Raw genomic sequence first — 13,098 nt, 5'->3', positions numbered from 1 at the left:
CCCCACACCCAACGGCAAAAAAGTAATTTTTTCGTATTTATTTTTTTAGGTGCGATTAAATCAATTTAAAAATTTCAAAAAATTCACACGCTTAGTTGACGCTTTTACAAAACATGACTATTTTTATTGACCCGTAGGTTAAGTGTACATAACCTAAAGATACATTTTTATTATTTTTTTAAAGCGAATAACATTTTTTGAGATGGCTTCATGTCTACTTTTTTATTTTGTGTATTTTATCAAAAACTATGTATCTAATTTTTTCAGATTTTTCGATAAGGAAAAAGAACTGGTTTCAAAAATCCGAAAAAAAATTTTTTTTAGGGGGTTTTGTAAATTTCCCTTCTTTTATTGAGTTCAAAATAGATCAAATCAAGTTTTTTATAGGTTATATATAATTTGAAATAACTGCACTTTAGGATATTCAAAAATTGGAGAATAGGGGGTTTGAACGTGTTTCTCCCATTTTTGAATGTCCTAAAGGACTCAGTTACTTCAAATTATATTTAAGCTATAAAAAGACCTTGATTTGATCTATTTTGAAGTCTATAAAGTGGGAAAATCTCGAAAAATCCCCTATAAAACCACTTTTTTGAATTTTTGAAGGTGACGCACCTTACCGAAAAATCTGAAAAAATCAGGAATATAGTTTCTTGATTAAATACACAAAATAAAAAAATAGACCTGTAGCAATCTCCCAAAAAAGTTAAGACACCTTTTCCAAAAAAAATTATATAAATGCATTTTGAGCTTATAAACTAAACCTATGGGTTTATAAAAAATCGACATGTTTTGTAAAAGCCTCAACTATGCGTGTGAATTTTTTGAAATTTTTAAATTAATTGCATCCCGCTTAAAATAAACTAAAAATGCAAAAATGACCTTTTTGGAAATATATATGTATATAAGTGTGAAACATAAATATATGTATATAAGTATAAATAAGTCGATATTATGGTGGTATTTACATTCTTGTCAGATACTCCTTATAACTTCCTTATTTCAAATGGAACACCCTGTATATTTTTTTCGTTTTGAAGGCCATGAGAAATACTGATTATTTTTCATGTAATGAAATGTCATAATATAATATTCGCGGTGTGCAAGTACTTGGAAGGGATACGTTAAACTATTGTGCGCGAATAGCGGAGAAATATTGCAACTTTCCTAAATAATTTATATTGTCAATTGAAATTGTCAAATTGACGTACATTTCATATCTACTGTCACTGAAAAAGAAAAATTCTGTACCATTTGGTCAGACGGTGCTAACTGCATATTTGGTCATTTTGTGTTGATTGTGCAAAAATGATAAGTGTTAGTACAAGTCACTTTTGCATAAGTCACAAATTAGTATTTTTGTGGAATTAAGTTGTATTAATTCATTATTAAGTGCATTCAATAATATGAAACACATATTTTGTAGTAGAGACCTCAGCCTAAATCTTAGAAAACGAGTAATAAAGTGTTATGCATTTTCTATTCTTGTGTATGTTGTGGAGACACGGACTCTTATTAACCAATGTCTCAATAGATTGGAACCATTTGAAATGTGGACATATCGAAGAATGTTGAGAATCTCCTGGGCAGACAGAATAACCAATGAACAGTACTAAGAAAAATAGAGCACAACAGGGAGATACTGGATTCCACCAAAATAAGAAAACCACAATATCTGGATCATATAACACGTGGTGACAGTTATGAATTCTTAAAATTAATAATGCAGGGAAACATTCAAGGAAGGCGCAGCATAGGTAGAAGAAAAATATCTTGGTTTGTATGCAGCTCCACTGAAATATTTCGGGCTGTAGTGTCAAAAGTTAGAATAGCAGTGATGATTATCAACCTTCATTGCAGATGAAGACATAGTAAATACATAAAGAAGAAGAGGAAGAAGAAATTCCACAAAAACGTCGAATAATTCCAGAATAGGAAGATAATAAGTGATATTTTTAACAATAATCATTTGGTCAAAACATGATAACTTGCAATTTTTTCAAATTTCTTTTTTATTTTTAAACTCTTGTTCCGCTTTTTCGAGTCCGTAAAATAAATTGTAACATATCCCATAGATTCATATATATCTATTTATTACGAAAATTGCTAATTCATAGGTAAAACCTTAAACACAAACTCCCATAAACGGTTTTTTGTCTCTCCTATAAAGTAGTAAAAATGGACATAACATCATCTGATCAAATGGTACAGAATTATATGCTGCTCCAAAATATTGATATGGTATGCAATTATTATATAAAGGTAAATTTAATTAATTGTGTTTTGCTTGCAGTACTGCATTTTAATAACTAATTTTATTTACTACATACAACTGTTCACGTTTTAATAACATAACCTGAATCTTATTTTTTCTTCTTATTATTTTTTTGGGCTATGGCCTTGACAATTATCCAGTAACCAGGACTAATATAATTGTCCAATATAATTTAAAGTGCGAATAAAGTTGCAGAGCGTAGAAATAGGTGTCGCTTTGCCGAACTTGCACGGTCCCAATACCGAAAGGCCATAATTTTGGGTTTTGCTACATTTATTTAAACAATTTTTTGTATCCAAATTATAAAAATCAATTGTTTCGGGGCAAATATTTTTCTTTGATTTTTTGGAAAAAACGTCTTTTGTAATTTCTCTTAAGGTGATCGTTTTCGAGTTATAAACAATTATTTAAAACTGAATAAAGAATGAAAAAGACGATTTTCAAGGCTCAAAAAGACAAGTAAAAAATATTACACAGATAAAAAATATAATATAAACCTAAAAAAGGTCCAAGCAGTTTTCCAGATATTTGAGGCGTTTTATGTACCATGCGCTGGAATGATTGACATATTAAGCGTAGACTCTGCATACTCACCAAAAAAGCGTAACGCGGAAACAGCATGGAAACAGTCGATCGGTGGTCTATCTATCTCTTTTAACCAAACGATCCCGCGCATGTGACTGACAAAGATGGCTAGACATACACTAGACATGGCTAGATGACAAAACATTTTTTTACATTTACCGGAATTTTTTGTCAGTTATATCCGAAGTCCGTTAAATAGAGGTCCGTTCTATCGAGGTTTTACTGTAAAGTGGTACCTCGATATACGAGCGCCCTAATATACGAGTGTTTTAAGATACGAGCCGCCGAGCAAGCGATATTTTGCTTTGAGATGAGAGCAAAATTTGACATACGAGGAACCGCTTTTTATTAAAATTCATGCCTTTTTGACTACCTACTTTTAAATTTATAATTTATAAATTTATATTTATGTCATACCTATAAACGTCATATACAGTCAGTTCAAGAATAATTCAAGAGAATTGTTATTTTATTGGTAAAATAATATACATTTTGGAGAACACCTAATAAGAAACTAGGTATGAGCAATATCTAGATGGATTGTAGATGGGTGATTTGTCCTAGCCCATAGAAGCGGAAGTTCTATTCTTGCGTGGAGGACCTTCTCGGGTATTGTTGCCTTGTAAGTGGTCCACAAGGTAAAGGACTTAATTAACTCATGATATGACACTTAGCTCTATAAAATACGGTAGGTTGTTTTGAGAGATTGTATATTTTATATTATGGTTTCTTAAACAAACTTGGCATAATGGGCGACAGCAATACAAAGAAATCTTCCATTAGTAGTATAACTACTAGTGGAGGCTTTGACACTTTTCTTTCGTCACAAGTAGACGAGGGGTCAAATTATAATGTTAGGAATAGCGTAGAATTAAGTGGAGGAATTGATTTAAGTGTAGGTCTAACTGAAAAGGTTATAACATAAAATAAAATAAAAGACTTATTTGACTTCATTGAAGGGGAAATGGACCTCGGTAAGAGAATAAACAAAACAGGAAAAGATACACTCAAAACAAAACTTATGTCCTTAACTATAGAATTAGCCAATATGGAAGGTCAAATTCAAATTTTAAAAGAAGAAAATACTAGACAAAGAATTGAAAATGAAGGCTTAAGACATAAAATAACAAAAATGCAGGGAGAAAAGCTATCGTATGCAGATATAACTGCAAAACCTATAAATTACAAAGCTGGTAATAAACAATTAATTGAAACAAACAAAAAGATAAATACTCTGTTCATCACCAGTGAGACTGCACAGACTGGAAGGAAGGTGCAGAAAGAATTCACAAAACTCTTAGATACAAGAAAAACAAAAATAAAAATTAATAAAATGAGAACCACTGGAAAAATTTTAATAATAGAAACTCCAACAAAAAAAGATTTAGAATCTATAAAAAATAATGATAAAATAAAACAAAATTTTAAATGTGAATTACAAAGAAAAAGAAAACCCTTAATAATTATGTATGATATATCTAGTAATGAAAAAGAAGAAAACATCAAAGAATGCATATATGCACAAAATTTTGATGATATTCCAAGGGAGGAATTTGATCAGAATTTTAATATAAAATTTAAAACTGGACAAAGAAATAAACCTACTATTCATTATGTAATAGAGGCTTCACCTCAAATCAGACAAAGATTGATCTCAAATAAAATTTATGTAGGATTTACAAGTGTATAAACTCAAAAGACTACTTAGTAGTACCAAAATGTTTAAGATGTAATGATCTGGGACACATGTGAGTAAACACTGCACCAAACAGACAGTGTGTGGTCACTGTGATGATGAACATGAAAATAGAATTTGCAACAAAACTAACCAACCCAAAATTTGCGTACCTTGTAAAAATAGAGGTAAGTTATGTAACAAAGATAAAAAAGAATGTCCAACATATAAACTGCATCTAGAACTTTTAATTCAGAAAACAGACTTTGGCACACAATAATTATGAAAATATATAAAAATCTAAAAAATCTATAAAATCTAAATATCATAATGTATATATATTTTGACATTCAAATATATGTATATAATAATTTATATCTTAATAACCTAATATATAAAAGTCTCTGTAATACATTGGTCAAAAACAAAATCGAAGAGATAGCAAAGCATACTTTAACTGCCCTTTATATAATACAAATATGTATGACTGTATCAATATAGTTCGATTATCTGAACAAATCGGTTTTCCGAACACCCATGTCTCCCAATTAGTTCAGATAATCGACGCTCTACTGTAAATATAAACTAAATACCTACTTTTAACTTGCATTATAAAATAGTTTTACTGGTAATGGATTTTTACGGCCCCGCCAGGTTTTCAAGATCATTTTACAGGTCTGTACGCTGTATGTGACTATTACTTGGACCGACAAATTAAGTAGACATTGTAAATTAAATCCGACAAAAATTTGTATTCCGCGTTCCCATCACAACCATATTCTTTGTGTAATTTACACTGTGTGTTCCTCTGTGGACAGTTTTTTTAAACGAGCTGCAGATGAAAATGAGCAAAGTGTGACGAAAAAAGCGAAGACCACTGACGAAAATTAAGCGCTTCCGTAAACAACTCACTTTTTCTTATGTTTGTACAGAATATGTATGTATTTTTTGTTATTTATAAATAAATGTTTCACTTGTAAAAACATTTTTCTTACTTTAAAAGACTTAACAAAAACAACTAAGGGGGTTTTTTTGGGACCGGAACGGATTAATGACATTTCAGTTAATTTCAATGGTGAAAATTGCTTTGGCGTACGAGCAATTTGACATACGAGCAAGGTTATGGAACAAATTACCCTTGTATGTCGAGGTACCACTTTCAAAAGCGTTTAAATGAGGTGATACATGATGTACTTTCCCATTTAAAAAAATCAAAGTTATGGCTGTCATAGAGATCGCGTAAAGTTCGAAACATTGATGCTAAAATATACTAAGAGTTATTTTAAAAATCGACTTGTTCGAGCTTTTTGCTTAACGCAAATGCTATCGAGTTGAAAGGCGGGGGGGGGGGGGACACTTATAGGCTTTGTACTTTTTTGTTAAACTTACTAGTAGAATTTATGAAAAAAAAGGTCATTTTTTAATTTTAATTAATTATAGTCCGGACAAAATTATATCGGACATCTCTTGTTTTTTATAATTTTCAACATAGGTACCAAATTAAATATCAAATAATTGTTATCCATTAAACGGATCAGTAAAGGTCTTTCTTATTTCGGATCTTAGACTAAAATGTTGTAAAAGGTAAATCTCTGTATTTTAATATTAATATTTGTTTATTTTTATCCTTAGATTACCAGAGAACTCTTTCCACCTAATACCCCCGAGCCGATATATCTTCCCTGGAGCAGAAGTCTTCTATGACCCAGACGAAAAACTCCACTACGAAGGCGACACCTCCAATTCCGATGATTCGGAGAGTGAGTCTGAATGTGGCAGTCAGAACTGTTCATTGTAGTTCATTAGTTCTCTGTTTTTATTAGTTTTAAGTGTTTCCCTGTTGTTATGTTATAATTTTTATAAACTGAGGGTCGTAGCTCTGTTCGCAGAGTCTCTGTTGTTGGATTCGTTTTTTATTTCTTAAAATTTTTTGTTATCTGCGTGTGGGGTATATGAAATATAGGTGTACCTACTGTATGTTTCACTTGCATTTATTTAGCTCCGTATCAGTTGTATTTTACGGAACTGTCCTTTTCTATACAGTTACAATACAATACTTCAACAGAAAAAAATATTTGTAAAAATTTTATTCTTATTCAACTAGTTCAGCGAAAACTTCATTACAAGTTATGTAGAGGAACATTATAAAACTTAAAGGAGTGTAGAGGTGTTTACTCTCCTTTTTGTTTACTCAACATTTTCTACTTCATAAAATTATCTCAAATATTCTACTCTTTTAATTGTTAATTTTAATTAAGTATTGTATTGTGATATCGAAATGTGAAATTCCATTTTTGACTCCAACGACCTATATTCTCATATCACAGCTACCTAAAGCTTACAAGCCGTCAAATAAGAATGGCAACACCGCATCAGCTGTTAGAAGTAGTCCGATTGTTAGCAAGCAAAATAAAAGAGGAACATATTTACATTAAGAAAACAATGTGTGACTGTGAATTTAACACAATTATTACAATCTTCGTAAGACATACATACCTTTTGCTTTTTTAATCGAATAATTCATTAATAAAATAATACAATAAAAGCAAACAGAATTAGCATAACCTCTCCAACAATTAAACACAGTAAAAATGGTATACTATCGGACTACCTCCAACGTTGTCAATTTTCTCGGCTTGTAAGCGTTGCTAACAGTTCCTCCAATGTTGCCAATTTTCACGGCTTGTATGCTGTAGGTGGCTGTGGCTCATATACACCATACACATTGTTTACAATCAAACATTGAGTTGATTGTTTTATTGTTAATTTAAGTGGCTGTTCTTTGTCGCCTTTTTCAGAATGTTTTGAAAAGGCACTCAAATTATTATAATTAATTATATAAGGGTGTAAATTGTCTATCGAAATTACATATACAAAAACTAAAAAAATTAAACTTTGTTGATCTCTTTAATATAAGTGAGATATTCGCTTTTATTTTGTTTTTATGGGTTTATTGTACCTAACTTCGACTATTATACTACTGATTGTGCAAAATGATGGATAAATCATTGAATGCTTTTTTTTCATTGATGAAAAACAAGTCACCTTGTATTTCTTTCAATTTGCAGAAATTATCAATATTGGACCACATTTTATGAAAGATACGAAGAAAACTACCATCGAAAGAAAGGAAACAATAGGATTATTGAAAAAAAGTCGTTTTTAAATGCATACTTAGCAAAAATCCAATGTTTAAAAATCTTCGAAGAAAGTTCAAACATAATTTTGAAAAACAGTCAATTAACTGGTACTCTTGCTCTTACCCGTTTTTTGAATATATTTGGGAAAATATCAAAAAACGGGTAAGAGCAGGAGATTAAAGTATAAGATCCGGTTGTTCGAACGCTAATCAAGAAGTTGATTATAATCAAGTCCACTTAACAATCATCAAATAACAAGATCCGTTGTTGTACGCCAATCAGTTGATTGTAATCAATTATGTTAATTATCATTATAATAATTAACATAATTGTGTTAATTATCATTATGATAAATTAACATGATTGATTAATTAACATAGGTAATTGATTAAGAAATCAATTAATCTCATAATTGTAATCAATTATGTTTTCAGCAACCCAATCAAAGTTGACATTGACAGTTGGTGATAGTAAATAAATATTTGATAATGATCAGTTGTTTCCATTTTTGATTAGCGTTCTAACAACCGACCCTAAGGGGCGGTAGTTCGAACGCTAATCAAGAAGTTGATTATAATTAAGTCCCCTTAACAATCATCAAATAACAACACCACTCATTAATTAACATAATTGATATTAATTAATTATTAATTAACATAACTATTATTAACATAATTGATTAATAAATCTCATAAATGTAATCAATTATGTTTTCAGCAACCCAAACAAAGTTGACATTGACAGTTGGTGACAGTAATTAAATATTTGATAATGATCAGTTGATTGTAATTTTGATTAGCGTTCGAACAACCGGCCCTAAGAGTAGTATATAAACAAATTTGATATCTCGTTAAGACAAGTTATGAGTGTACCATATATATACTGTTGCCAAATTTAAATGCTTCTGTTTGAAGCTAAAGAGATCTATGGCTATTCAAATTGAGAACCACTTTTTCGTTAAATATAGTTCGATAAGGTTTTTTTTACATGAACGCAAATTTTTTTTATAATCTTGTAGTAACGTTCAAATAAGACAAAATTCATAATATATCTTGCATTCAGGTACTGTTTTTGCACCATCAGTTGCTTTAGTAGTCCAACTGGTAACTTATCGAATGCTTGCTGATTTGATTGAAATGACTGATTTTATTTATTATTTAAAGTGTGTGAAAATGTGTGACAGTGATAGAGTACCTTATTTTTTTAAACCTAATGTTATTTACACTATAAGATACTATTAGGCTCTTGTTCTACCGACTCAACGCAACTGCAACTCTACTGCAATGCAACTAGTGACAACCTCTCGACATCTTGAACGTAACTGATTGCAAATTAGTCACAATGGTTGACAAAAGACAAACGATGCGATTAATTGGCACTAGTTGCATCGCAGTCGAATTCTAGTTGCGTTGAGGTTGTGGACAAAGAGCCTTACTTTTAATCACATAAGACACGTTCAAATAGATTTAAGGAATTAATTAAATTGAAATTGTTACGGAGTGTGAAGATACCTATGTGTATTAAGACTAACAGTTTTTATTGCTGTTTTATCATGAAACAGTAATGTTTAACATTATTGGTGAGGTCAAGTCCTCATTTTGTTTCGAGATAATTTCCATTATGGTATTAAATAAGCAAATAATCTGTTGAGAGATTATATTGATAGAAAATTTGTTATGTTAACCTCTTTTCATATTCTTCTATATGTATATCACCATAAAACTATTGACATTGAGTCCTCTAGATTCACGATATTGTTGGTCCTTAATGTACGTGGTGTTTTCATTTGAACAATTCCTTAAAATCTCCAATATACTGGATATAGTAATCTGAAGTTTAACCACCTTTCTCATTTATGCCTCTTAAACTATAAGAGGTACATTAAAGATAGTAAAATTGTGGAAAATTTCATCTTACAAATATTTTACAAAGAAAAGTGCTGCTAAGGTCTTACAAAATTAGTCACCGAAAAAAATTTTCACTCAAAAACAATTTGTGCATATAGATTACAATTTTTAACACGTTGAGTACGGCGTGACGTTAACAATGTGTCACACATATCACACACAATTAGCCGGTGGGACAACAAGAGTGGTCACGGCTAGAAAATCATATTTAGACATTCCACTCAAGAGTCACACTTTTTTTCATTTTCAGGTCATATTTGCATGTATTCTACTTAAAAAATTTGATAAAATCGATAGTTCTCTTTATGTTGTTATAATCAGAGCAGAAATATTATAAAATCGTCACTTTTTACGTGATTTTATTTGCCAAAAGAAAATTGTACTTGTACTTGGTGTAAGGTATAAGTGAGAAAGACATAATTGACATTCAGATTAATATCTCCCAATCTACAACTAACAATTCAAATCATAGCTACATAACTATGTACATAAGCGTATATAAATTATAAGAAGCTTCGAGATATTTTTGTTTTAGTCGTATCGGTATATCAGGTGTATCTTAAATGAAACAGCTATATTATCTGAAATCATTAGTACATGTTGGACCATGCTTATTAAATTTCCTTAGAAGCTATAAAGAAGGATTTTGATAAAGATTTTTGATATACTACAGTTCTTAAGGAACTGTTACTCAGGAAAGAAGAACATCATCATCATCATGGCATGTACACTCCTAGCGGAGTGATTGCCGCCCTCTTTGGGCTCTTTCGATTCGTTTGTCGCGGGAATCGGTCCGCATTAACATTTCCGTTTTACAATTAGTTGTGTGACTTGACATCTTCTACAATTTTTCTCCATTTGTTCCTGTTTTTGCTTGTGGTTGTCCATTCTCCAACTCCCATCTTCTTAAGGGGGAAGTCTACTGTGACAAGAGAAAAAAACAGGTCGATTTTCCGGATTTTTTTTTCTAACAAATTATGACTTGTACATTAAATTAAATTAAACCGTCATCTTTACTATATATTCAGTATTTGTAAAAAAAAATTCAAGTCGAAATATTTAAAATTGCCGTCGTGGTACTCCTTCAAGCGCAGGCCCGTTTTTTTAGGTGCCCAAAGGGTGTACATGAAATCTCACGTCTAAGTGATCTGAAACAAAAAACAAAATATGGTTATCATCTCCATAGTATTGACACTCGTCTAACGGAGGATTTTGTCGATAAAAAATTTTGGCGCCGAAAAAAAAAATCTTGAAATTGTGTCACATGTGAAATAATGTCACTCAAATTCAGTAAAATTTATATGAATATATTCGTTTCAAATTAACGGATAATTCTTATCATTGCCAACTCTTAATTTTCAATAATAAGAGCAGAAATTGATATAAATCAATCTGAAATCAAATGGGTAGGTACATAAGTTAGAGAGAAAAAATATTTTAATATACCCAAATTATCGGTACTTCATAAATCTTCTCGGGCTCTTAGGGGCCGTTCAAGTATTACGTAACGCAGGTTGGAGGGGGGATAAAAAATCTTCAAAAATTGCGTTACGCAATAGTTAAACGCCCATTAGAGTGCGTTACGTAGGGGGAGGGGGTCAAAAATCGCGTTACGTAATACTTGAACGCTCCCTTAAGCATCTTATTACAATAGTTTCACTAATCTGCTTAAGCCCAGCGGGGTTTAAGCTGTTTTGAGTAGCACCCAGAGCAATAGTGATTGTAACTGCCACGTTTATGGACTCAAAAATGTGATTTCGATAAACTTTAATTGCAATTTGCGCCGTAATTAATCATAATTAAGAGTTGGCGCAATGATAAGAATTGACCGTTAATTTAAAACGAATCTATTCGTATAAATTTTATTGAATTTGAGTGACATAATATTTTCCATAAGATGTGTGCGGTGTCCTTTGATGTTATTATTGTTTATAACAATTAAACAAAAAACGATATCAAAAAAATTCTCCGTCAGACGAGAGTCAATACTATGTAGACCATATTTTGTTTTTTGTTTCAGATCACCTAGACGTGAAATTTCATGTACACCGTTTGAGCAGCTAAAAAAACGGACCTGCGCTTGAAGGAGTGCCACGACGGCAATTTTGAATATTTCGACTTGAATTTTTTTTACAAATACTGAATATAATATAATAAAGATGACGGTTTAATTTTAATTTAATGTACGAGTCATATTTTGTTAGAAAAAAAATGCGGAAAATCGGCCTGTTTTTTCCCTTGTCACAGTAGACTTCCCCCTTAAGGTCCTCGACTATCTGGTTCTCCCATTTGGTTTTGGGCTTTCCTCATGGTCTACCTGATACAGGTTTCCATTTGATAATTTTCTTGATAACTGCTTCTGGATTTCTCCTTTCTATGTGTCCCATCCATGAGTCTCTGTGTCTTGATAAATCTAATGATGTCTTCTCCTTGCTAAAGTTCTCTTACTTCTTGGTTCATCAGTTTTCTCTAAATTCATTATTACCTAAATTTAGTGGACCTGTTATCCTTCGAATTATTTTTCCCTCTAGTGTCCCCTCCATTTTTCTGTGTCAGATACATTACTTCAACGCAGGTTCGTAACTACGATGTTAGGGGCCCCGGGGCAATGGTGATCTGGGGGCCCCTTTCCTGGGGTCTGGGGGTTTACCCCCCAGCGGAAGGCTTGGTCCGGAAAAATGTTTGATATTTAACCCCTTGAAAACGCATTTTAATGGATTCTATGAGTGAAGTTTCTTAAACCTACATTTAGTGGACCATCACAAAAAATTTTTGAAATCACCTTATTTTTTATTCGCTTTAAAAAATTAAAAAAAAAACAACAAAATGAACAGATAGTAAAACAAAATGAGACAATATAATGAAACAATAAAAAGAAAATTCCTTGAAACTTCAAACCGAATGGAAAAATATGAAGATATGAAGGTTTATTTAAAAAAAATGCGGGAAGAGGTAAATCAGATTGCTAAGGAGATACAGAAAATTGAAAAGGTGGAAGAAAAAAAAATAAAAATTCAAGAATGCGGTAAAATTCGATATGGAAAAAGTGGAAGAAAAATTGACGGAGATAGGAAAATGTTAAAAAGGAGGAGACCGTCGGGAAGTAATTGTATACAGCTCTAATGAGAGCAGAATCCTATTTGACGAGGATATTAGAAAACGATATGCGGTACCTTCAGCAGTGACACTCTCGAAGGCGAATACCGTCACTGCTGTTTTATTTATTGCAGATTTATTATGATTCCAATGTGCTCATTCCATCTGACCCTTACCTTTCTTTTCAATATGTGGTACCATGTGGTTCCGTTCACATACCAAGATGTGTTCTGGGTAAATTGGTTAGGACAAAGTAGCTGGGGCCGGGGGCCGCTATTCCGGTTGTATTTTAGTTTTTTTTTTCGCCAAAATAACTAATTTCCTCAAAAACAATTTATATCTTTACGAAAGGTCTCGGGGGCCCCAGCTTAGCCCGGGCCCCTTTTCCAATGGCATTTTAGGTTTTATTACGCCGAAATA

The 13,098-nt window shown here is 31.7% G+C and overlaps 1 protein-coding gene across 1 annotated transcript in view; it reads left to right on the top strand.

The window, feature by feature from the left end:
- LOC126892551 (NAD-dependent protein deacetylase sirtuin-1) overlaps nucleotides 1-12,409 on the top strand; it is a 79,994-nt gene extending 67,585 nt beyond the window's left edge. The window contains exon 8 of the mRNA XM_050662116.1: nucleotides 6,168-12,409. Within this exon, the coding sequence (XP_050518073.1) occupies nucleotides 6,168-6,333 (166 nt within the window). The 3' untranslated portion in view covers nucleotides 6,334-12,409. The remainder of the gene's footprint in view (nucleotides 1-6,167) is intronic.
- Nucleotides 12,410-13,098: the final 689 nt, after the last annotated feature.

The sequence above is a fragment of the Diabrotica virgifera genome, chromosome 9, assembly GCF_917563875.1.
Source record: "Diabrotica virgifera virgifera chromosome 9, PGI_DIABVI_V3a".
Classification (NCBI taxonomy): Eukaryota; Metazoa; Arthropoda; class Insecta; order Coleoptera; family Chrysomelidae; genus Diabrotica; species Diabrotica virgifera.
The sequence above is the reverse complement of the archived record's forward strand: the minus strand, read 5'-3'. Positions and strand labels throughout refer to the sequence as shown.